The sequence below is a fragment of the Orbicella franksi genome, chromosome 5 (assembly GCF_964199315.1).
Source record: "Orbicella franksi chromosome 5, jaOrbFran1.1, whole genome shotgun sequence".
In the NCBI taxonomy this organism is placed as follows: Eukaryota; Metazoa; Cnidaria; class Anthozoa; order Scleractinia; family Merulinidae; genus Orbicella; species Orbicella franksi.
The window spans coordinates 10,243,411-10,268,172 of NC_138149.1; the positions used below are offsets into that span (position 1 = coordinate 10,243,411).

The following is a 24,762-nucleotide window of genomic DNA, read 5'->3' on the forward strand; positions in this document are numbered from 1 at the left end:
CGTTTATTATATCTTCCTTAAACTGAATAGAAGATCGTAATCTAGAATTCTCAATCTCATTAAAATTTTATCCAGTTTAAGTAAAGGGAATCAAGACCGCGACGATGTCTGGATTTCTGGTCTAAATTAGCATAGACCTTTACGATTTAATTTTTCCGTTTTCTGGCTAGTTTTAGTTTCCATTGAGAAGACATATCAAGCACTCAAGACCGTGTTTGACCTCAAAATTCGTCAAAAATTCTCCGCTACAGTTCGTATTTTCAACTCTCTTCCTTCGTGTTTGGAAATTTGGTAAAACAAAGTCTTTTGTGTTGATATTAACTTCTTAAGCCTGCAGGAAACATGCGCTTTGTTGGGGATACTTTGGTGTTCTACGACCATGCAGGGGGTAGGAGGAATTCCGTCCTCCTTCATGCCAAGAATTTTTAAAGCAAGGGTTATGAAACTTAGAGGTTATATAATGACATAGAAGATATGAAATTCGTATAATTCGTACAATTATCATATACGTTATGTAACATAACCGAGACCATGCCGTATTTCGAGTTTTGCGATTGTCTTGTAAAGACCGAACGTTCGAGGTTTATAAATTGTTTATTATATGTTATTATATGGCATTTTGCTCTGTCTTTGGAGGCCCGTAATCAACCCGGGCATTACGAGAGAATAATGTCCTACAGTTAGCCAATCAGAGCTCGCGTAAGATGGGCTACGAACACGAGCCATATAATAGGTTATATAATATATTCTGTTAATAGAAAAAAATAAAATTCCAAATTGCAAAATAAGTAAATAGATAATAATATCCACACACACGTACTGCTGTAGATAAATAACAGATAAACTCGCCAAGTTTGGTAAACTATAAAAACGGTTTGTATGGTAAGCTTTTATGCGAACGTTATCATCACGCGTCACGCGTGAAAGTTGATAGGTTTTACCGTAGATGGGGTTCAAGTTAAGAATTTTTTAAGCAATAGTTATTATATAACTTAGAGATTATATAATAGTTTGTAATAGTTTATATAATGCATTTTGTTAATAAAAACCACAAAATCCCGAATTAAAAACAAAAAACAAAGCAAAAACCACACACACTGCTATCAAAATATGGTTGCCTCAGGGAACATCGAGCCCAGAGAACGACGACTTGTCATCAATTAAGGTCATACCAAAATGTTTCCAGATCAATTTCAGGTAAAGTCGCAAAGTTTGGAAACCTCCAAGGCAGACTTCCTTATTGCTCATTCCACGTGCAAGTTTGGCACGTGTAATATTACTTAAAAATTAAACAAATGAGGTTTTTAATGACTAAAGACGGCGAGGGCATTTTCCGCCACTTCTCCGTCTAAACGGGTTAAGCAACATTTAATTTTGCTAAGTCAAAAAACGGGTCATTTCCAAGTTGCCTTTTACCTCTGTCAAAAATGAGTCATCGTGCGAAATAATATATCAATGCGCTTCACTTCAAATTCATTTTCATTGAAATCTAACTCCTTTTGGAATTCGTTTTAAATAGAAACAAAGCAACTCCGATGTGGCCTATTGTGTGCGAGGCAGCTGTTGGTGCGTGACACGCAATTAGTATTTCAGTTTAGGTCGTTTCTGTTCGAAGTCCGATCCGGTGAAAAATCATATATTTTTCCTTTCTTGGCTGCTTTTTATTATTATTATTTCGTTTCCCCGCGTGTGTAACAAGAAACTTTCCACTGTGCCGTTTTCCAAATCTAAAAAGCTCACCTTATCGTATCGCGCATCCGATATCCGCATTCGTCTTTTCTTTTTTCTCCACAATAACACTTTAATTTCTCTTTTTGTTGTTGTTGTTGGTTTTTTTATGCTACAAACTGCTTCGCCTCAATCAGGCTTCAAGTAACTCAGCGTCGGTCTTGGTTCTGTTCTCGGTAGGACTGTTTCGCCTAAGCGTTGTTTCTCGAGCACGCCCTAGTCTCACTGCTGTTTAATTAAGAGGTCAGCAAAATGTTGTGCCACAAGTGACTCAGTTATATCTTGGTAAGTTTGTATAGTCTTACGATTTCGCCCACGGACTAGTTGGGGCCAGCGCGGGCAATAGGGACCTCATTCACAATTTCAAGGTTAGGGCAACACTTTACAAAACTTGTTAAGGCTGCACTTGTAATTAAAAGTTAAATTGATGACAAGCACGTAGATTTCGTGTAAACTTAACCCGGGTTTTGAAATCGTTTTTAGTTATCACTGATACTTGACTAATTAACCATTTCATGACAGTCTGAGATTGTGTCTAATGTGGACATTAGAGCGTGCGAATTCGCGTTCAGTTGTTATCGTACCATGCATATTTATATGTTAAGTTCAGAAAGCGTGGAAAATGTTTTTAAATTCTATCATATTTGCTAAAACAACATATGGAAGAACATAGATAAGAATGTTGCGAACTGCGGAAATACAAATGAAATGAGGATTTGACCATCGCAATACAAGCAGTACCTTATTTCGCCCCTCCAAAAAAGATTTTTAGGACATCAACGAGATTCGAACAGTCGAGCAAATACACGTACGAAATAAACGGTACCTCAAGGGAAAAAAAGTGTCGCTTCCCAACGTAACGAAAAGATTGCAACTTATTCGCGCGCAAACGGGGTTGAGGAAGTGTTTATTCATTCAACCCTGTTTGTTTTGAAAAACTCAACTCTTGTGCAGCTAAAACATAGGAAACGATGTTCAAAATTCGTGAAATTTTGCTAATGAAGTTTACCCTAAGTTTACTTAGTATTTACCGATATTGGTAAGTGGCGCAATGTGAAAAAGAGAGACATTGGACTTTAGTAGGTGTGTTCATGACTGTTTTTTGCATTAGCATAAACAATGCTTATTAGCATAGAATTATGGAAATTGTTGAATCACTCTAGGGGCTCGCTTGTGGCTACGTAATGGAACTTTTTCATAAATGACGGCCAATTGTAAATTCTTTTGTAAGTATTAAAATAAGCTTTACTAACCTCGTTTTTAAAGATGATTTCCAGTCCATACTGCGCACTCTCGAAAGTTTGTTTACGTTTTTTGTTTTGTTTCATGTAAGACATCACAAAATGTAAAATTCCGTAACTACTTACAAAAAGTAAATTCAAAGTTTCCAGTCAACCGCGATTATGGACGCGAAGCTGTATGTTTCGTGCTTCCTCATATCACTTGATGAAACAACTTCGCAGCTGTAAAAATCAATGAGGCTGTTGGAAAAAGAATTTGAAATTGAAAGACCTCAAAGATAAGGTACGTGGTTCGTAACGAATAACATCGATTCGCATTCCATCGAGTGAGACATTTTATGTTTATAAACATTAGGGTGCTGAGACTGCGCATTACGGACTGGAAAATCATCTTTAAACTGATAATTCAATTTTTTTTGTTCTTAAACAAGGTAAGCGACGCTAAGTTAAATGCGTTCAAAGGAATTTAAATAGGCCACGTTCGATATCTCAATATTCTAACATGGCTTTTAGGCTTTCATTACAAACTTCTGTATTTGGTGTTGTTTTCTTTGTGTCCAAGTTTCTTTTGTGAGTTGAGAGATAAAAGGAACTTAAAAGATTTACAATTTTGATCCGAAAGCCTCGGAGCCATGTCAGAATAATGATATATCGAACGCGGCCAATTGGCAGTCACTTAAGAAAACAGTCTATGATTTTGATGCGGCATTTTAACAGAAAAGTGAGTTTATTTACATAAAATAACGTCATAATTAAGCAGTGTATTTGGGTGAAATAAAACAACTTATTGTTCAGGTTAGGGAACCACTCATGCAAAATTTATTGAGCAATTAATATCTCACGAGCAGTGGACAATGTGTCTGCGATATACGCCTCCAACAACAAAAAACAAAAACAAAAAACAAAAATAAAAAACAACCAATCAGAAAACAAGAAATTTAGTAAATTGATTTATGCTCAATGCATGGTAGAGGATAGTGGCTCACACTCCCTTAAACAAGAATGAGGTGAAAAATGTGGTTATTTTGAACAATAAATTTGTTACAATTGCAGGCAAGTCAGTATTCTATCGATCGTGGGATGAAGCCGGAGTTAAATACGTAAAAGATCTGATAATTGAGGATGGAAATTTTTTGACACTTAATGTTTTCCAACATTCCTTCGGCATTAAAACACATTCTTTGCAGTTTTTAGGGCTTTTAAACGCAATTTCCTTACAATACTGACAAGTGCAACACTTGTTAAGGTTGACCTACAGTACAATAACGCAATTTCCTTGAGTTGAGTTCCTTGAGTTGAAAAAACAAACTCAAGAATAGCTATGAGGAAAACAAAACTAACGACTGCGAAAATAAGATTATTGATACACAAAATATTTCAAGTAAGACGCTTACACAAATACTGACAAAAAAGATTTTTGAGAAGCCCACGTCAGTGGGAAAGCTTGAAAAGACAGGTTTTTCTGCCCATGAAATTTCACATATTTGTGAGCTTCCTTTCAAACTAACGCTCGATGTGAGAATGTTAGTTTTTCAATTTAAGATTAACCACAACATTCTGTACACAAAAAGTAGACTCTTTAGAGATAAGATAACAGAGAACGACAAATTTTACTTTTGCAGTGGCAGTCAAACACTGACCCATCTCTTTGTTGAATGTGATTTTAGTAAAGTATTTTGGATCGATTTCACTTCTTGGTGGAATTGTAAATATAACATGCAAATCAAACACAAACAGCGTGATATTCTATTTGCTTTTCATCCCGGAAAAGTCTTTTTTAGGTATTAACTACTGTTTGCTTGTGTCCAGAAATTACATCTATATTTCTGCAAAAAATAAAGACCCCTTCTGTTTTACATCCTGTCTAAAATTTTTAAAAAACAAGCTCGGGACAAACAAAAAGAAGATTCGAGGCCTTGTTACTCTTCAGAGCACTTTTGCTTTTGTTCGATTCTTGTGAGTGTTTGTTAGACCGTAATTCGTAAATCTTTTCAGTTAGCTGTTTTCACTAGTTGTAATTTCTTTTTGTGAGTTGTTACATTTTAAATTTATGTGTATTGTTTGTTTTTTTTTAATTGTGTTGTATGTTACCTTTTTTTCAGTAAATAAATAAGATAAAGGGCTAAATAATAAATAAATAAATAAATAAATAAAAAAATTGATTTATCGATGTGTTCGGAAGCCGGGACATAGAAAGTCTGCATAAGAGCCAAGTGGCCAATCAGGCCGGAGCTCATCCCGGTCTCTGTAGCATGAAGCGACCAGGAGTATTTCTACTCCCCCTGGATGGGATGCTAGTCTATCGCAGGGTTACCCCCAGCATTACGTTTGTCGCTACCCATTTATACACCTGGGTAGGGAGAGACACTGTGAGAGTAAAGTGTTGTGCCCAAGAACAAAATGCAATGTCCCCGGCCAGGGCTTGAACCAGGACCGCTCGATCCGAAGGCGAGCGCACTGACCATGAGGCCACCAAGCCTCCCAAAATAAACAAGTACTATTCAACAATTTCAAGTCTCCACACACGCCATTGTGACTGTTGTGGAAATTTCAAAGCTTTTTGACAGGCATGAATTAAACTAATGTTGTTGCCGACATTTCCCATCACGACATTTCCCATTTGTTAAATGTGGATCAAGAAGTTTACATAAGCTCATCAGTAATTAAAGATAAATATACTGGACTTAAGATTTAATCGGCTAGACCAAAAAAAGCCACGCCCTTGGGCACTATGATAAGTTATCAAAGTTTGAATATTTCGAAAAAAGGATGATGGCATGTCAGTTTCTAGTAGATATAAATATGTTGGAACCTGCTCGTTAATTTAGATTCAAATATTGAGATAGTTTTGGCATCCCTTCCCTTGCAGGTTAAAAGAAAAAAGCGAGCAAAAAGCAGAGAAATAAAATGAAGGGGCTTCTGCAGAAAAGTCTTTGGAGAGCATTGCTACTATACATTTATGCAGTTCTTGGCGCATGCATGTTCTACTATCTTGAAAGGAAGCCTGAGAAAAATAAAGAGGTTTATTTCAGGCTTTCTCGAGAACTTCAACAGAATTTTACAGCTCAGTATAACACTTCAATAAACGAAAGCGATTTTAAACGTTTTATGCAGAAGGCTTTTGAAGTTGTTAGAGTTGGAAACAAACCGGACTGGAGCATTCTTAGTGGTCTTAGCTTTTCGATGACAGCGTTAGCGACAGTCGGTAAGTGGTATAACTAAGGAAAAGATCACTATTACTTCATGCTGTCTTGTAAATAAGATGGTTATTGCCTGGTTGGGATTGTAGGCGAATTCGAGGACAACGTCTAGTAAAATAAACAGCACGCAAAGCATGCAAAAGCGATGACGTTTGCCAAGGCCTTAGCTATCCTAGAAATAGCAAAACAAACTAAGGAATGTACAGTAGAAAGTAACTGAAAGCTTAGTAACTATAAGAATCGGCACAGCATATGTGTGAAGTGAGAAGAACTGACAGGAGTGAAACGGGGTGAAGAAATGAGTGTGAGAACAGGGGAGTGATGAGGGTAAGAATAAAACCTCTCAGTTGGTTTTCTTTCATATATGAAAGTGACGTGACCAGACCAAAAACGGCAGTCATCCAAAGTTGAAATGTCACAACTTACATTTCTTGGTGATGTCAATAAATAAATCAAAGATGTTCTAAAGCAAGATGAAATGGGAAGGTGATCAAAAGTTTTTTTTAAAGGGAGGGGGGGGGGGGGTGAGGGGGTTGCACAATTATTCATTTTCATATTGAGACATCTTCTTTAAACACAGGGGAATATCTCAGTTGAATTCCTTAGATGACAAGGTTGATACTAAAATGAACGATCTCGTCACTGTATTTCTCCAGCTTTAAATGATTTTAAATTGGATGATATTTATCACAATTTCAAACAGATTAAATTGCAATAATACGTTACAATATGATAAACAGCGAAGAGAGGCTCCCTCATGTGTAGGCTCGATTATGTTAAAAATACAAACCAGAATGTAATAAATTGTTAGCTCTATGATCAATATCTCACTGTATATACACCACCATAGGTCAGATCCAATTACTTTCGTATTGCTACCGGAAGTGTAACACTTGCATTCTGTTTGCTTTACATTTTATTTTTAGCATGAGAGTAGCCTAAACTTTGAAGCAATACGCGAATTACCTGGAATTTATTCTCGCTGACTGGTTTTCGATTCCTCTGATATCAGAATCATTTCATTCCATGCAATAAAGCAAAAAACAAACACACAAACACACAAACACACAAAAACAAAAGCGAACAAAAATAAAACAAAACAACAACAACAACAACAACAGATTTAAGCTTAAAATTGTCTTAAATACAGAGCCGCGTAAACGTTCCTGAACTGGAAGACGTGGAATTTGAAACTTTGACAATCTGTTTAAGAAAAAACCCTTTTGATAAAACTAGATGCAAGTATAACTTAAGCCGATAAACTTGAGCCGATTAAAAACCATCATATAATGCACACTTTCCAAGAGAAAGCAAACAGATACAATTTATCAAAAATTAATTGTCAATAAGGGTCGAATCGGGCCACATTGAACCTTGCTAGTAAAATTGATGGAAGTTAAAATGCATCCTGTCTTCTTGGTCTAGCGTTACGCTTGCTTTACAGTTTTTGGTTTGGCAGTGGATTTTTTCGCGCTAGACGAAAGACACGAGGCAGCCCAGGCATGGGTCTTTGATTGTACGTTGTAGATAACTTTACACTTAAGGAATTTACATTTGGTTCGCACCCTCGTCAAATTTTATTTTAGTCACGAGACCGTGAATGTCCTTCTTTTTGTCTTCTCAGGAATTTAATTACCCATTTGTATCTAAATGTTCTTCAGTAAAATTAGTTCGGTAGAACGAGAAACCGTCGCTATTTCGCAGACGACCTCCAGCCACTACAACTTTGGCTGATATTATACTAGTAGCTCAGCCAATCAGACTGCAGCATTTGCATCAGTATACTGGTAAAATTCTACTAATTTTGAATATGTGAAGTAAGGCCAATAAGTTTAGCCATTTCAGTGTCCTACAATGAGAATAAAAGAGCGTTTCAATGAAAATCATAATTATAAGTTACTTAATAATGTTGTGCTTTTATTACCAAAATAATTACCCCATTTTCTAATATGCCACAACCCCGTCACCCTCAGTAAACTACAGAGAACATGACTAGTGTATCGATAGTTCTTGTTTCCTGATACATTCGTAACTCAAATATCTAACACTTCAAAATAATTGTGATTACACTCTTTTATTATTGTATTCTCTATATTATTTCAGTTATCAGTTTTTGGCTTTGAAAATGAATCCTTTACGGTTAAAAAATGAATCATTCACGGTAAAACCCCTAAAATACCATAGTATAAATGAAAGTTGGAGCGAAATAAAGATTTCAGACAGATCACGTTTTTCACCTCGTCAACAATCTGCGGTTGGTTTCCTCTCGATCTCAACAACTGCAGCACTGACCATCTCAACAACCCCTATCGCTCGAGCTTGTGTTGATTTGCATGCTGATTTTTTTTTTTTTAATTTTGTGGATCGAATGGGTTTGTTGGCAAGCTCAGTTTTATCGGATAAAGTATAACTAACCGAGACTTCAATCTTCCGTCTCTATTAAACAGCCGGCTATGAATTAAACATACTTTCCCAGGCATTCAATACTTGCAAAACAAAGATGGCGGATCGCAAAATGACCTTATTTCTATGTGTCTAGTTCCCAGTGCTCTTCGGTTTGAAAGGATAGATCGCGCCTGACACACTCTTACATCGGCGACAGCATTAAGCGATGACGAATGACGTCATCGCTCAAAAAGGATTGAATTATATATTATCTTCGAATGTCGCAATTGTCTAGATGAGTAGAGTGAGCCTTTTGTTCTAAAAGTTTGTTCAGGTTAAATGTACACGAGAGCGTTCAGTTCCAAAAGAAGATACAGGGAAAAAAATATTACTCGCAGTGCACGTTCTCCAAATACGGAGAACTTGGCCATTTTACGTTGTTGTCTCGCAGATGACGGCAAAGAAATGTGTAAAGATTTATAACGCACGTGCATAGCCACCCACTTCTATTCTAGTTCTTACCTCTAATTTCGTTTTTCTTGCAATTTGACTTTGTATGTTACGCTGTAAGAAAGGCAAAATAATAAAATCAACAGAAGTGCAAAGTAACTCCGGAAAGGAAAGCCTGGAATAGAGATGTCTCAATTGCTATCAGATTGACATCAGTATGGTGTCTGTATCCTATTTGACGATATTCTTATTGTTGTGTCCCTATTTTGCAGGTTATGGCCATATTACACCAGAAACTCCACTCGGCCAACTTCTTACAGTGCTATATTGCTTTGCTGGTCTGCCCATATCAATGCTGACTCTAAAAACAGTTGGAGAACTCGTTTCTAAAATGGTTAACAAGTTCATTTACATGTTGGAGACAAAGGCACTTGGCAGGAGAAGACCTCGAAGGGTTAAAATGAAAAGCTTTTTCACTATCCTGACGTTGATGGTTTTGACTTTATGTGCCTTTGGACTGAAACAGAGTTACATGGAGGGCTGGACTTTTATAGAAGGTGTTTACGCATGGTTTGTCACACTGTCCACCATTGGGTATGGTGACTACGTTCCTAACTGGGGCTTGCTATTACGATGTGAGGAATCTCTACATTCCAAGATAACTCTTGGGTTGGTGATTTCTGCGTCAGCTCTGCCTGCTATGGTAGCACTCTCTGTGGTCTCCGGGGTCCTTGCCTCAGTTGTGGAAGCCCTTGAAGAATTAAGAATTAATTCTCAGGATCGCCAGCAATGTCCCGAACTCGAGAATGACCGATTTGAGTCTGAACCGGTGATCATCGTTGTCCCAAATCCAACAATAACTAACAAAATTCAAAGACGGCTATCAGCTTCTTTCTGAAAAGTGAGGTGTAACGAAGTTCCTACTTTATATTCTATCTCGAACGTTGTAAACAACAAGCTGTTATCAGTAAACCAAAGGTCAAGATACAAAGCATGTTTGGCCCGACCTACTAGGACCAGGGCGTTGGGAGGTTTCTTTGCGGGGTGGGGGGGGGGGGGGAGGAAGATTATTTTGATTTTAGTCGTTGAGACTATTTAAATTATGGAATAGCACGCTTCTTGTTATCTTCAACTGAGTTATTTTATTTTGCGAAGCATACAGATCCACCTTTCCGTCAGGTAGAGATGACAAGATCTCTTGTTGTCATTGCGATAGTGGTGTCAAGGTTGAAGATGAAACTCATATCCTGTTTCATTGTCGAAAATATGTATTCATTAGTGATGACTTTTTGAGTAAAATAGGTAAAACTTTACAAATTTACTACTGTAAGGTACTAGTAGTTATTATATATAATATAGGTGAAAATATCCGCCGACTTATAATTGATGTCATGCAATATACTAAGGCGCAAAACATTTCCGGTTTCGTGGTATCCCTGGAATTCCAGAAAGCATTGACTCCCTCGAATGACCTTTTATAATGAGAACGTTAGACATCGTCAATTTTGAACAAATATTTAAAAAATAGGTTAGCACCTTTTATACGAACCTCGAGAGCGTTGTATTAAACAATGTTTTTTTTTTAACGAAATGGTTCAGACCGTCTACCGACCGCCTACAGACCATCCCCGTATCTTTTCATCATTCTCACAGCAGAGATAGTGTCTACCAGACTTCGACAAGCACCAAGCATCAAAGGAATCAAAATATTAGGGAAAGGATTGAAATTAAGCCAATACGTAGATGATACAAACCTGTGCCTACTTGGCGTCTGTTGAAAAAGCCTTGGAAGTAGTTGAAAATTTTGGTTCTCTAACGGGTTTAAAATTGAACCGCTTTAGCTGGGAAATGTGACAAAGAAAAAAACTAATAATTGAACCGATTTGTCTGGGAAATGTGAAAAAAAAATAAATAAATAAAAGCAATCCTTCAAAATTAAAATGGTTGCAAAGTCCAGTCAAAATCTTAGGTATCTATGTATCATACGATGAAAATGGAAATAAGCAAATGAAATTCAACCTTAAATTACAAAAATTGCAAACCGATCTGGATATGCGGAGTGCACGTGATCTTACACTATTTGGGAGAGTACTTATAAAAAAATCCTTGGGTCTATCACAACTCGTTTATTCAGCTTCAAATCTCAATGTTCCTCAAGAAAGAACGCCGATACATAAGACAAAACTGTTTAACTTCGAGTCCTATGGAAAAATAAAAGAGACAAAATCAAAAGAGCCGGACTTTATCAAGGAAGCATACATATGACAGACGTAGAAACTACGATTAAAGTTCTGACGCTAGCTTGGAGTCCAAGACTTTTGATCCCAGAAATAAGGACTTGAAAACGGTTCCAGATTATTACCTAAGAAAATTTGGAGGTTTGAACTTTCTATAAAGATGTAACTATGACGTAAAATACATAGACAGTTTGCCGTCGTTTTACAAAAGTGTTCTTACATTTTCCAACGAATGAAAAAATCGCAACAGCTATACGACAGAGTACAGGATATGGTATTATTCAATAACAAAGAAAATTCGTCGAAGGAAAACCAGTTTTCATTAGAGAATGGTTTGACAGTCTATCCAAGATCCGCTGAACAGCAATGGCTAGTTCTTGCCTTTCCAAGAATTTAAGAACAAATATGCCTGCAAAACGATTTTCTCCAATTTTATCAAGTCACAGTGCAGTTCCAAAATATTTATCAATCTAAGCAAAGAACACAGAAGCACTGGAAAACAAACTATACACAGGAAATAACTTCCTGTTCCAGTTAGAAGACTCTACACAAATGCAACTAGGAAAAGCTAAAAATAGAGTCTTCTATGGGTTACTAAACCGTAAAACTCGCATGGTCAGCCAGACTGGCCCAATGAAATGGAAAAAACAATTCCACTAGATGGACTGCCTGGAAGAAAATTTTCACCTCCCTAAAAACCATCTACAAGGAAAAAAATTAAAGGAATTCCAGTTTAAATTAATTCATAGAATTGTAGTTTCCAAAAAGGAGCTTTATCGATATGGTATTGAAACGGACGATAAATGTCTCTAATGTGGTGAGAAAGGCTCAATTGATCATACATTTATTAACTGTCTATTTGTAAAGACTTTTGAAAACAACGCAATTGATTGGTTTAACGCCACGAACATGTACTTGTCAAAATCCTTGCTAACAATTAAAGATAAACTATTTCGCATCATATCTGGCACATATGAAAAAGAAATATTAAATAAATTTCTCTACACGATCCTATTTATGAAATACTACATCTACACTAGTAAGATGTATAACCAAGCGATTTATACCTTTATAAATTTGTTAAAAAAGTTTTATTTATTTTTTTCCTCACAAAAGTGTTCGATCCAGGCGCACGACTATATGAATACAATGTAATGTCGTACATGAAATAGGTCAAGTTTTGTATATACGAGAGTAATAAATGTGGAGTAAATTAAATAGTTATAATTACGTAATGTGCAAGATAATTGTAGGCACTGCGATGTAAAATATTAGTGGAAAAAAGTAATGGTTAAGCGATATATGAGATAAATGATGTAAGTACTAGAAGTGCAGGTGAGAAAACAAATAAAGTTTATGATATTAAAAAATATATTAATGAAACAGGAATTATGCATTTAATGAAATACACTCATTAGTTCATTAACGCGCAGTTTGTGCAGTACATCATCCTTCTTTGCTAATCGTATCTATAACAAAATTCTCGATCGTGATTGGTTCTACGCGCGCCTATTTGTCACGTAATCGGCGCGCAATTACGTGGGTGTCCAATTACAGTATCCAACTTGAACCTTTTCTGACTGGACACAGGGTGTTATAGCAATACGACTGAATTTACACATATACAAGTGAGAGAAGGAGACAAAAAAAATCGTTTTCTAGTGTGCAGTGAAAAATGTTCTCAAAAGTGTGCATTTGTACAAAACCCGCAGGCCTAATTTGAAAATCGTGCCTTGTAATTGAATTGTCGTTGTCATGTCAGTCCTGCTGTGTTAGCAGTCATTACTTTTGACACCATGTTGTTGTATGAAATAAGAGAGCCCTTAATCCTTTGCGCCGAGACCCGGTGGCCTCATGATTAGTGTGCTTGTCTTCGGATCAAGCTGACCGGGTTCGAGCTCTGGCCGGAGACCTTGTGTTGCGTTCTTGGGCAAGACACTTTACTCTCACAGTGCCTCTCTCCACTTAGGTGTATAAATTGGTGCTGGCGAATTCAATGCTGGGGGTAACCCTGCGATGGACTAACATTCCATCCAGGGGGGAGTAGAAGTAATCCTGGTCCCTTGATGTTGCAGAAGCTGAAGATAAGCGCCGACCTGATGGGTCACTTGGCTCTTATCCAGACTTTCCCTTTCCTTTAATTATTTACGAGGTACTCCCTTCTACATCATGATAGGAAATTATTATAAACATATGTTACTTCCACCAGGCTGGCTCGTCAAAATGTGACAGGAACATTTTTTGCCGACATTGTGGGAAAGCGCAAAATTAAATGTTTGTATAATTCTGGCCTCCTTTTGATGCTTCACCCTTTTATTTTTTGCATGACCAAACAAGATGCGTAGTGTTTGTTGAAATGATTGCAGGCCCCCTTTTTAATTGCTTACTTAATTTAAATAACAAAACTGTGATTTGACGACAATGTTTGTGAGAAATAAAAATCGCTACATGGTAATATTAACATTTAAAAATAAAACACTCACGTTAAGTGGGCCAAAAATTAATTGCTCGATGTTTATTTTAGGTTTTAATTAATGCTGATTCAAAAGGTCTTAACAGTGTTAGACAAGGACCAAATAACAATGCAAATAGCAATGAATAGCGCATGAATAATTTAACAGCGACGGCGAACCAATGGAAATGATTGATTGGACTGTTTCAGAATATTACGGATCGTTAGCGTGACATTCTGCTCGCTCGACATCGAGTTCGACAAGATACCATTCAAGGAAACAGTAAGTGTTACAGGGGACTAATTTGTTATCGCTTAACGGCATTACACACTTTAAGTTTATGCAAACAAAACGCTCTAAATACTGCATATCCGCAGTAATATTTTTCTAAAACTGCTCGTAAATTAAACGTTCCAAATTATGCATGCATGTATAATAATACAACCATATTAGTGGTAGTTTGCAAAAAATTAGGAATACTGCGCTATTTTCGCGTTCATTTGCGACCAGCACAGCATAGACAGATTAATTGTTCGACTTCAAAATGCAAATTGAACAACAAGCGAAGATGCATGTCGTCATGTAAGTTCGCAGAGAAATTTCGTCGATTGCGGTGGTTGTTATTAGTACCGTGTTTTTACGAGGCAGGTGTAAATTTGGATGATTGTTAATTCAGTGTTTGCCATGGTTATAACTCAAAACAGCGGTCTGCGGCTTAAAAAAGGAGCTGTTGATGCTAGCTTGCCAATACACGACCCTCACCAAAAAAAACAACAAAAAAAACAAGCCCGATCTTCACAATAACATGTTTGTCATTGTCATCTGTCGCTTGAGGTTGGTCGAACAAAGATATAAACACAATCATTAAAACTCGGGGGGTTGTCTCGTTAGTGAAGTGGCCTGCTACGCTTGCTCTGGTAGGTAAGATTGAGTATTCATACGAGCGCCAAGTGGCCCATCAGGCCGGCGCTCGTCTCTGTTCAGTAGCATGAAGCGACTAGAAGTATTTTTACTCCCCCCCCCCCCCCCCACCCTAGTCCACCTCAGGGTTAATTATCCCACAGCATTAAATTTGCCGGTACTTTATATTTATACACCTTGGTGGAGAGAGGCACTGCGAGAGTACATGGAATCTGAACCTTAATAAATTGTTGTTATTGTTGTTGTTGCGTCAGAGGCAATAGCGTGCACTGCATGCAGCTGTTTCCTTCGACTCTTATAAAAGTTGATCTTCATTTGGCCTGCTGACAGAACACCTATATTTTTCACGTACGTGAAATACTCGCAAGGCTGGCAGATCTTGTCATCGTGTAAGGGGACGTTCTGCTAATCATAAATTAGGATATCAGCAATGTTTGTCTATACTTGACGTCCTTAAAATAATTAAGAATTTCATGCGGGATGGAAATTTTTGCATAGGACTGTAGGAAATACTTGTTGAACGTTCCAGACCCGTTGGACATCTCTCATGACATTTTGGCATCAATTAGGGTCTTTAAATTTTCGTTGTTGCACGTGATTGTCACTACCTTATCAGGCATAAACATAAGTCCCTATTGGTACCCCGGGGTTATATTTATGGATTTTCCCGCCTCACGCTCCCATAGGTAAGTCTGTTAGGTCTGCTTTTCAAAGTTTCCGACGGGCATCCTTGTGGGAAATAATAGAAATCGTATTATTTATTGCAGATTTTAGCTCATAAATTGTTCGTGTTCTAATACCCTTGCTGTTGAATACAGCGTTCTATCTCATAAAAACGGCAGAAAGAAAGCGTTTCTTGTAATAGCGGAACTCATTCATCAGACAAAACGACAACCAAGTCAATGTAGCCTAGAATGAAAATATTATAAAACCAAGCAAACCACTGGCTCCCAGACGCATTTTAGGGAAATGCTACATTTAAAGGATAAATTCCTTCTCAAGTTCCTCATGATAAGTAAAATAATATTTTACTTATCATTTACTTATTATTGTTTATTGAAGGTGTTAAGGGTGGAACGCTATATTGCTTTCATCTGTCTGTCCATGTAGTAGTTGGCAACGAATTTAAAAGTCGCTATAATGAGACGTTGAAATTATTAACAGGTACAAAAGGTAAAGATGGAAAATGCTAGGGTGACGGACTTCTCTTTTAGCGTCTTTTACTGAAACACGTCAGTCAGTTTACATAGAAGTATTTACACCTGAGCAAAAGATTTGTTCTTGCGATAAGGCCATTTCCGTTTCCAAATCACGCTTAACAAAAGGCGGTTCTCAATGTATTATACATCAGACACCGAGATTTTTCCGTGTAATTTTGTTTATCATCGCCGAGGTTTGTAAGAATTAACACGTTAAATGGCACTAGTGTATTCATATTTAAATGCATTATGATATGTTTTCAGCTGTCAGAATTTTGCCCCAAAGGTCGTGTCATTTTCATCTAACAAGATATACTTTGTGTGTGAATAGGAAAGACTTTGCACAGTCTCAAGAATTCCTTTCCCTGCTTGCTGTTCTAGATAGTTCGTTGCTTTTAGAAAAATACTGTTAGTACAAGGCGAGTGCGTTTTGTTTTATCTTAAAGGGAGTGCACCTTTTAATTTGAACAGATTCTCCTCGTTGTGGTGAAACACACTGAAGTCGCACTGTTTCCTCACAGAGAAAAAGCACAATCAATTGTAAGGTTAGTGATTACTCTATGTTTGTTGTACGCTGTACTTTCTTGTAAGAATCCGATTTTGCATGCTTCGCTTTCCTAATATGTTCAGTCTCGGCAACATATAAAACGAAGTCGTTCGAGCCATTGTCAGCCAAAATATCTTAAGCGTTTAAGATCAAAGATGGCAGGATTGCTCGGAGAGGAATGTTTTCGCAAATTACGGCTGTAAAAACTTGATTCCACATTTTACCGTCTTTGATTCATGTCAGTTATACTCATCAAATTTTTGTTTACAATTTAGCTCATTTCAACTTCGTAATTGACCAGTATTGAATGAAGTGGGTGAAAGCTGTGCACAAAAAATAAAATTCTCAGTCCAAAGCATTGAATTTCGTTGTAAATGTGCACTGAGGTCAAATTCCCCTAAACATTCGCAACTGAACCAAGACAATAACAGAAGTACAGCAAGGTTATGATTGAGACCCTGTCTGAGGAAAATCTTCCATCAAATTCAGCTGGTTATTGTTAGATGCTCTGTGGTAAGGAATGTGACTAAGAAACACTAAACAATGAGGTGCATGGATGAAATATCGTATGGGATAGGCTGCCTCTTAGAATTACAAACTGAGTAGTTGAACATTTCACTACGGTTGAAATATATTGGCTAGTCGTCTCTCAGCTGTGGTTTTTGTCGCCTTTGACCTGGGAGCCAAAAACGGAATGCATTTTCGGCCTGTTGACTTCAATGAAGTTACTCTCTCATCATCTACATGTCGATTTGGACATCAGATAGTCATGTTGTTTTTCATCTTTTCTTTCCAGCAGTTAACTTCAAAATGAATGAACTTGTCAAGAAAAGTATTCAGAGAGCGTCTCTGCTTTATGTATACACTTTCCTTGGAGGATGCATGTTTTATCTTATTGAGAGAAAACCTGAGAACAATAGAGAGGCTTCTAGGAGGCTCTCTCAGGAACTCCGACATGACTTCATAATGCAGTTTAATATTTCAATAAACGAAAGTGATTTTAAGCATTTTATGCAGAGAGCCTTTGAGGCCGTATCAGTTGGGAATAAAACAGACTGGAGCATTCTACATGGCCTTTTCTTTTCAATGACGTCATTAACAACAATTGGTAGGTGACTGGGTAGATATTAGCCGCTACCTACTACACGCTAAGTTAATGCAGTGATCACTTTCTGTTGAAAAGAAGCGCGATGATGACATTGAAAAATTTAGTCCATCACGTAATATATCACTTAAGCGTAGTTAGGACAATTATCTGTTTGCAAAAGTCTCGCGAAGAAGAACGTGAAGCTAAGTGATTAAATTTTGTTCAAACATGGTAATAAGCTGATCACAGATTGCAACATTTTGTTTAATAGGCACTAAATGAATGGGGGGAGATTAGGGTTGCAACAATGAACGACTGCTCACGTACTTTGTATTTGTTGTGTTCCTATTCAGGTTATGGTCACATAACACCAGAAACTCCACTCGGCCAGATTCTTACAGTGGTGTATTGCCTCACTGGTCTTCCCATAGCAATGCTGGCTTTGAAGACTCTTGGAGAAATAGTCTCAAAGTTGGTGTACAAGGTCGTTTTCATTGTGGAGACAAAGGTGCTTTGCAAGAAAACACCTCGAAAAGTTAAAATTAAAAGTTTTTTCATTACATTTACGCTGATGCTTTTGACCTTATGTGCTGGCGGTGTGACGCATATTTACATGGAAGGCGGAACCTTCATAGAGGGCGTGTACTCGTGGTTCGCAACACTTTCTACCATTGGATACGGCGACTACATCCCAAGCTGGAGTTTGATGCAAGAAACTGGAGAGTCCCACACAACTCTTTGGTTTGTTATTTCTGCTCTTTCTCTTCCCAGTCTGGCCTTACTTTCCGTGGTATCCGGGGTACTTAACTCACTTGTTGAAGCCATGGAAGAATTCAAAATTCAGTTTAAGTCCTGTTACAAATGCCGTAGATGCCAAAAACGGAAATCTACAGAACTTAAAGAACCTAAAAAGGCAAAGTCTGTTGGCGGAGTTCCAACATGGGGCAAAAGCAAAGAAGATTTAACTGTCCATAAAGAGAGGTTACGATCGGCTACTGTTTGAGATAAGGCAAGAGAATATGATCTGAGGGGAAATGTTTGCAGTGATGTTTCTTTAACAAAAGGAAATTTTAAGTAAACAAGTAATCTTAAATAAATAGTGTAGATTTTGTCAAAGATTCTAATTATCTTTATTACATGACTGAGAAACGCTAATTTTTAATTTGCACATTTGCAAAGTTTTAATTTCAGAATCAGTTATACAATAAATGAGTAATAGTATGAAGCCTTTACACTGCTCGTGATATTTAAACTGCACTCGCCAAAAGACTTTAATTGAAGTGGATTTTTCATATCAATCCTAGTGTAAATAATGAATTGCTCTCGCAATCATACCATTACCTATTCTCATAAGCAACGTATTTTCAAAAACAATAAAAAGGTCGAGACAAAATTTTCAACTCATAAATACTCTTTGGCTTCTGTTTCGAAGCGTCGAGAAAACGTTTTGGTCGCCTTACATTGATAATGATTTCCTGTATGAGATGCGCCTGCAGGGAATCATGGTTGTTGTATATTCATCAAAACAAATATCTAGTCCAACAAAACAGCGTTCGAGTCATTGCTGTAGATATCATTCCAGTGTAAGTTGCGAAACGAGGAGTTTTCAGAAGGCAAGCAATCGTCTACACTGTCCGCCATCTTGGCCTGGACTTTATTTTGATGAATACAACTGCTATGATTCCTGACTGGCGCATCTCCTCGAGGGAATTGGGGATGCATTACTGGGTAAGTCGAGAACGTTGATCTCGCAGAGACACGATTCGATTTAATTAAGCATTTCCGAGTTGCCTGGTGCCTCTGTTTCAAAATGAGCCCTCGTGCAAAACCTTTCATGTGAAAATGAGTTTGATTTACGAAGACTCTTTTTGACAGAGAGGCCAAAGGCACTCGGAAATGTCCTGTTGAATGGCGACATGGAGACACCAGCGTCGCGGGGAACTGATCTCGGCTTTTTAAATTCCCTGAATGCATCAGCGGGTTCCGGGCAACAATGCGCCTCATAATACAATCTCGTTGCATTCGCCTCCGTTACGAAATTTCCGAGATTTTTGGTCGAATGGAAAGCAGCCTTAGTTACGTGTCTCTCGAGGAAGCTAGTACTAAGCGATTAGGTTTAGTTGTCTACTGCCATTAGGTGTGAACTCATTAGCTCTTTACAACTGAAGAGTTGTAGAACACAATCTCGTCAGTTTGTCAGGCCTGTCAAGGCTGTAGTTAAAAATCTAAGAACAATATGGTAAGCTTCATTTCCATATGTTTCATTTATCGCTTTTCCGACCAAATGTGGTTCATTCGTCATTTTTCCTTTAAACGGATACGTAAAACTAAATAGTTTTCCTCGGAGGGAAGTTCAAGTTTGTTATCAACTATTTTTTGTCCTCCACGTTTGAAGCGGGAGGAAAACGTCGTGAAACAAACGCAAACTATATGACAACGTAAATAATGATTTGGTTAAATAATTTAACAACTATAGTGCGTGAAGAATACACACATGCTTACTGTTTGTGAATATGGCCGACTTATTACCTTTTCTTAGGATCACAGGTAAGTGGATGGCGTGAGGATAAGTGTCAATAGTTTATTTTGTGACGAACGCGAACATGCAAAAACTGTCTTCGTCTTCGACCAGTTCTAGGCGCTGAAGGAACGTTTTCTGGATTCTGTGAGTATTGATATTCAGTCAATATTGCAACGGTTTAATTATTTACGACGATGCATGGCTCTTTGAAAATGTTTCTTTCGTCTTACACGTATGATCAATTTGGAAAACGCATGTTAACGGTTTTAATAGCCCTGCAAACATTAGAAATACAACATGTTTGTTTAAAACGTCCGACGCCTCTCGCGATTTTCTCATCAAAAGGCTTGGATATTGAGATAAAGCTATGTTTTGCGTTATGTTCTGACATTCACCATATTCTAAAACATGACGCACTACCACCGACATTGTTTTTCTATCGATCTGGGTATTTCCATACTAAGCCATTTTTGATGAAAACCCACTTGTTTTCAACCTTAAATGTGAGCGGTCTCAGATATCTCCGTTCTGAAATTTTAACTTTTCATGTCGTTGGCAGGTCCTTACATCGCCGTCAGAATTAAAACACAAGTCATGTTGTTATTCAATATTTTATCGGCCTCCACGTCGCTTTTTCAACGCCGTGTTGCATGTCGGAATTCTGTTCGTCTAAATAAAGCGTTAGTTATTTAATATGCATATGCTATTATTAAAAAACGGTAAAAACAATGCAGCATGTTTAAACGACGAACAAGTTTCGGCCAAGTTTTTTAATTACATTGCTCACATTCATCTCTCCATTTCCAAATCCAAATACACTTGCTCATACACGGAATACGCCCAAAAGACACCAAGATAAATTGTTGATTTTCACTGTCATGCCATCAAAAATTCATAATCGTAACCAGTCAATAACTAAATTCAAAAACCTGCTAAATTTCACTCGATTGATATACAAACGACCTCGCCAAGATTAAGATGCGGTTTTGCATTCGCACTTCATCCAATTTTTTCGAGCCTCGTATGGAGGGGCACCAATATGACGGCCGCAACAGAAACATCTGTCAGTGAGTTTTGCTTTTAACACGCACTTTTGTTACTCTAAAGCTCGGACACATTGAAATTAATGCTTCTTCTTATGAAAGAACTGTCCAGTTAGCAAAAAAGTAAGCGACAACTCATCTATATCGTCACTAGTCAATAAATAAAGCCAAGAACCTGCTAGTTGTTACACGATTGATATACAAACGACCTCTCCAAGATTAAGATGCGGTTTTTGATTCGCACCATAATAATTCGGAAAAAAATGTTTCAATTTTTTCGAGCTTTGTATGGAGGGGCACGAATATGGCGGCCGTAACGCAAGAAAAACATCTGTCATAGAGTTTTGCCTTTACAACACACCTTTATTACCTAAAGCTCGGACACATCTTTTGTGAACCGGCCATTTTTGTCAAAAATCTAGTAGCAGGAACTGAGTTTCGTCCCTATGACTTGTCCCACGAATTCAAACTGGTTTAAATTTAAGGCACAACTCGCCGGAAACCTACAAGTGAACTGTTCGTGGGACAAGTCGGGGTGATACTCCCGGGACTTGTCCCCTCGTGCGTGCCGACCTTTAAAGTTATGTTTCTGTTAAAATCGCTGAAAGTAGGTAAGGACATCAAACGCGCTCCTACAGAACAGATTTTGTTGCTTCATTTCAATAGTATAGTAAATTGCCGACACAACTGGACTATACCGGATTTGTAATCCGGACATCTCCGAGAAACGCTGAATGTGAACACTAATATATATCATTCGTTGTTGGGGGCTTTTGGAGCAACTCCGAGAGGATTATATATAGAATTTCGTGTGAAGGAGAGGAATGAGAATTTGTCTAAATGAAATTTGGAAGAATGCCTTTTTGAAAAGCTTTCTTAATTGCTCTGGCCACAAGATGTGACATGCATCAGAATGGTGATATCAGTATTTTTATAATAATAGATTGATCAGACATTACTTGAGATGGACCCCAATGCATTCAAATACTCCTTTTGTCCTTTACCTCCAGGTAAACAATGAAGAAGCTTCTCGTCAAAAGCTTTTTCAGGCTTATTTTCTCCTATGTCTACGCATTTGTTGGAGGATGTATTTTGTATGTAATTGAAAGGAAACCTGAAACCAATGAAGAGATTTCTTCAAGACTTTCGATAAAACTTCATCGAGACTTTACCAATCAATTTAACATTTCAATAAACGAAAGCGATTTTAAATGTTTCATGCAGAAAGCCTTTGAGGTCGTAACTGTTGGAAACAAAATGGACTGGAGCATTCTTAGTGGTCTTAGTTTTACGATGACGTCATTGACAACCATTGGTAAGTGGTTAAAGTAAGTCATTTTGTACTTTCACTTTGTTTTTTCATTTCTTTTTAACAGCAATTCAACTACACATTACAACGTATACAGTTCCACTTTCCTTTCCCTGAACTTCATTTTTAACAATTCGTATCGCCAAATGGAAAAATCTAAATCTAAATACAAAAACATGAAAAAACCGACTAAAATTCTACTTTAAGTTAATCTCTTTCTTGGAATAATGCTTCTTGCTTTCATTGCATTTTTCTTTTTCTAAATTAATGCACGTTCCAATATCAAAAAAGAACTCACTTGAGGTGTAGAAAATGACTTCTATTTAATAAAAATAGAATATTGTAATTCAAAGCCCTCATTTCTTGGTATATTTTAGATGAAAGAATAAAAGCTTAGTGTTTATCCTTTTTGATGACTTAGCTGTATTTTTTTTACGTCATTATTCAGGTTATGGCCACATTACACCAGAAACTCCACTTGGACAAATTGTCACAGTACTGTATTGTATAATTGGTCTTCCTGTGGCGATGCTTGCATTAAAAACACTCGGAGAAGTAGTTTCTAAGATAGTTTACAAGTTCATCTACCTGGTGGAGACAAAGATACTTTGCAGGAAAAGACCTCGAAGGGTTAAAATAAAAACCTTTTTGACAACATTTACGCTAATGATTTTGACCTTGTGTGCTGGCGGACTGACGCAAGTGTACCTGGAGGGCTGGACTTTTATAGAAGGCTTTTACGCTTGGTTCGTCACACTCTCTACAATTGGCTATGGTGACTATCTTCCCGCTTTGGATTTACTTCGTAAGGCAAAGAAATCTACAGACTCGGAGATAAGCCTTTTGCTTATCATCTCCGCATCTGCGCTACCCTGCCTAGCGGGGCTTTGCATGGTCTCAGGGGTTCTTAATTCGCTCGTTGAAGTGGTTGAAGAGTCTAGAATCGTTAAAAACTACAAAATGATCATAAAGAAAACTGAAAAATTGAAAGAAGAACGAGATGAGCTCAAGTTTTTTAGTGGACATAAAAAAGAGAGTGATCATGATGACGAATTTGTTTTAACCATGATACCTAAAAGGCCACGATCAGCCTCAATCTAACTCGAGTCGCAAATCAAGAAAAAATGCCGTGGCCCTGGTAGACCAAGTGATATAACCCTAGTTTAACGATCAGCGAGTTTTCTAATGGTGTTATTATAATTATTATTATTATTATTATTATTATTAATGGTAATAGAACTGAGTGGAGTCTCATTCGGTCTGTAATCATACGAGTGATTAACAAAATCGGACGACGGCGAAGTCGGAGTCCGATTTGTTAATCACGCGTATGATTACAGACTGAATTGCACGACGTGATGTCCTGTTACCAATTCATCAAAACTATGACAAAATTCGAGAAACGAGCAAACCATCGATTGAACACTGATCAATTAAACGTCGTTATGAATGCTGAAAAACACAGCAGTTTGCTTAACAAAGTGCACCGCAACAGCGCGCGCAAAATGACGCATACTGTCCAATTACAAGCATGATGCGTACACTGTCCAATTAATGCTCAAATCGGGCTGCTGATAGCCAATCACGTTCGAGAATTTTGTTGTAGTTTTGATTATTATTATTATTATTATTATTATTATTAATGGTAATAGGACTGAGTGGAGTCCAATCAACCTCGTTCCCAGGGTCTCTCATCTTACCGCCCCCTGGAGCGAGTGAAGAGAGACCCTGGTTGGGTCTGGTCACGTGTCTCCCAGAATCTGGGAGATGACAATTAAATTATTGAAGGGATAGGCGGCCTAGTAGGAATTTTGTCTATACCTAGCCCACGGGAGTGCGGGATGTGTTGTCACCAAAGTAAAGTAAGAACGATATGATGTTCTGGGGCAATGTCCGGCGCTAATATTCTGCAAACGCCGAGGGAAACTTATCCATCATCTGATAGCGGAAATCCAAGTCGCTGAAGGTTGTATGGTTCAGTGAAGGACGTTACATATTGTAAAAATTTCCTCAAGAAGGTAAATGGAGAATTGCACATCGCGGCCGAGGCTGTGTATGATGTTTGACTCATCTTTACCTCAGAATGAAGTGTAGGTCTTGTTACCGGCGATGAAATAATTTTAGAGAATTCAGGGCCTTTGAACTGATCACTGAAAGCCAAAGTCACTTCGAAGGGAGCGAAAGGGTGAAAAGATTTATTGAAGTTTCACCGCGCCGTCGGCGCCCCGAACTTTGCAGAGCGCGAAGGATAATACGACGAACTTGTCGCGGTAAGCATTTCCCCGTCGTTGCTGATGAAATGGATTTACCTTCGACCAAAAGGAGGCTCAAAAAAGAAAAACACAATTTTTATTGTGTCGTTAATGAATTAGTGTACGTGACGCCAACGGTTCAAGAGAATTGTTAAATTTGCATTTAATTTTCGATCTCTCGACCTTTCT

General features: G+C 37.7%; 3 protein-coding genes across 3 annotated transcripts; all 3 read left to right on the plus strand.

Annotated features, from left to right (window-relative positions):
- Positions 1 to 5,876: 5,876 nt before the first annotated feature.
- Positions 5,877 to 10,373, plus strand: LOC145488361 (potassium channel subfamily K member 15-like). The gene is made up of 2 exons (XM_081467209.1): positions 5,877 to 6,174; positions 9,277 to 10,373. Exons 1-2 carry the CDS (start codon positions 5,877 to 5,879, stop codon positions 9,900 to 9,902), a joined length of 924 nt encoding a protein of 307 aa, XP_081323335.1. The 3' UTR covers positions 9,903 to 10,373.
- Positions 10,374 to 16,685: 6,312 nt separating this feature from the next.
- Positions 16,686 to 19,703, plus strand: LOC145487272 (potassium channel subfamily K member 15-like). Its single transcript, XM_081466019.1, has 2 exons — positions 16,686 to 17,469; positions 17,802 to 19,703. Exons 1-2 carry the CDS (start codon positions 17,106 to 17,108, stop codon positions 18,449 to 18,451), a joined length of 1,014 nt encoding a protein of 337 aa, XP_081322145.1. The 5' UTR covers positions 16,686 to 17,105; the 3' UTR covers positions 18,452 to 19,703.
- An 857-nt stretch (positions 19,704 to 20,560) lies between these two features.
- LOC145487449 (potassium channel subfamily K member 3-like) lies at positions 20,561 to 23,577 on the plus strand. The gene is made up of 2 exons (XM_081466225.1): positions 20,561 to 22,327; positions 22,770 to 23,577. The coding sequence occupies exons 1-2, from the start codon at positions 22,030 to 22,032 to the stop codon at positions 23,420 to 23,422; spliced, it is 951 nt and encodes a 316-aa protein (XP_081322351.1). The 5' UTR covers positions 20,561 to 22,029; the 3' UTR covers positions 23,423 to 23,577.
- Positions 23,578 to 24,762: the final 1,185 nt, after the last annotated feature.

Bases quoted from the DNA above. Each gene is read 5' to 3' on its own strand.
- LOC145487272 (XM_081466019.1), top strand. From the start codon at position 17,106: ATGTCGATTTGGACATCAGATAGTCATGTTGTTTTTCATCTTTTCTTT. The intron at 17,470-17,801 runs GTAGGTGACTGG...GTTCCTATTCAG, and splicing joins GACGTCATTAACAACAATTG to GTTATGGTCACATAACACCA.
- LOC145488361 (XM_081467209.1), top strand. From the start codon at position 5,877: ATGAAGGGGCTTCTGCAGAAAAGTCTTTGGAGAGCATTGCTACTATAC. The intron at 6,175-9,276 runs GTAAGTGGTATA...CCTATTTTGCAG, and splicing joins GACAGCGTTAGCGACAGTCG to GTTATGGCCATATTACACCA.
- LOC145487449 (XM_081466225.1), top strand. From the start codon at position 22,030: ATGAAGAAGCTTCTCGTCAAAAGCTTTTTCAGGCTTATTTTCTCCTAT. The intron at 22,328-22,769 runs GTAAGTGGTTAA...GTCATTATTCAG, and splicing joins GACGTCATTGACAACCATTG to GTTATGGCCACATTACACCA.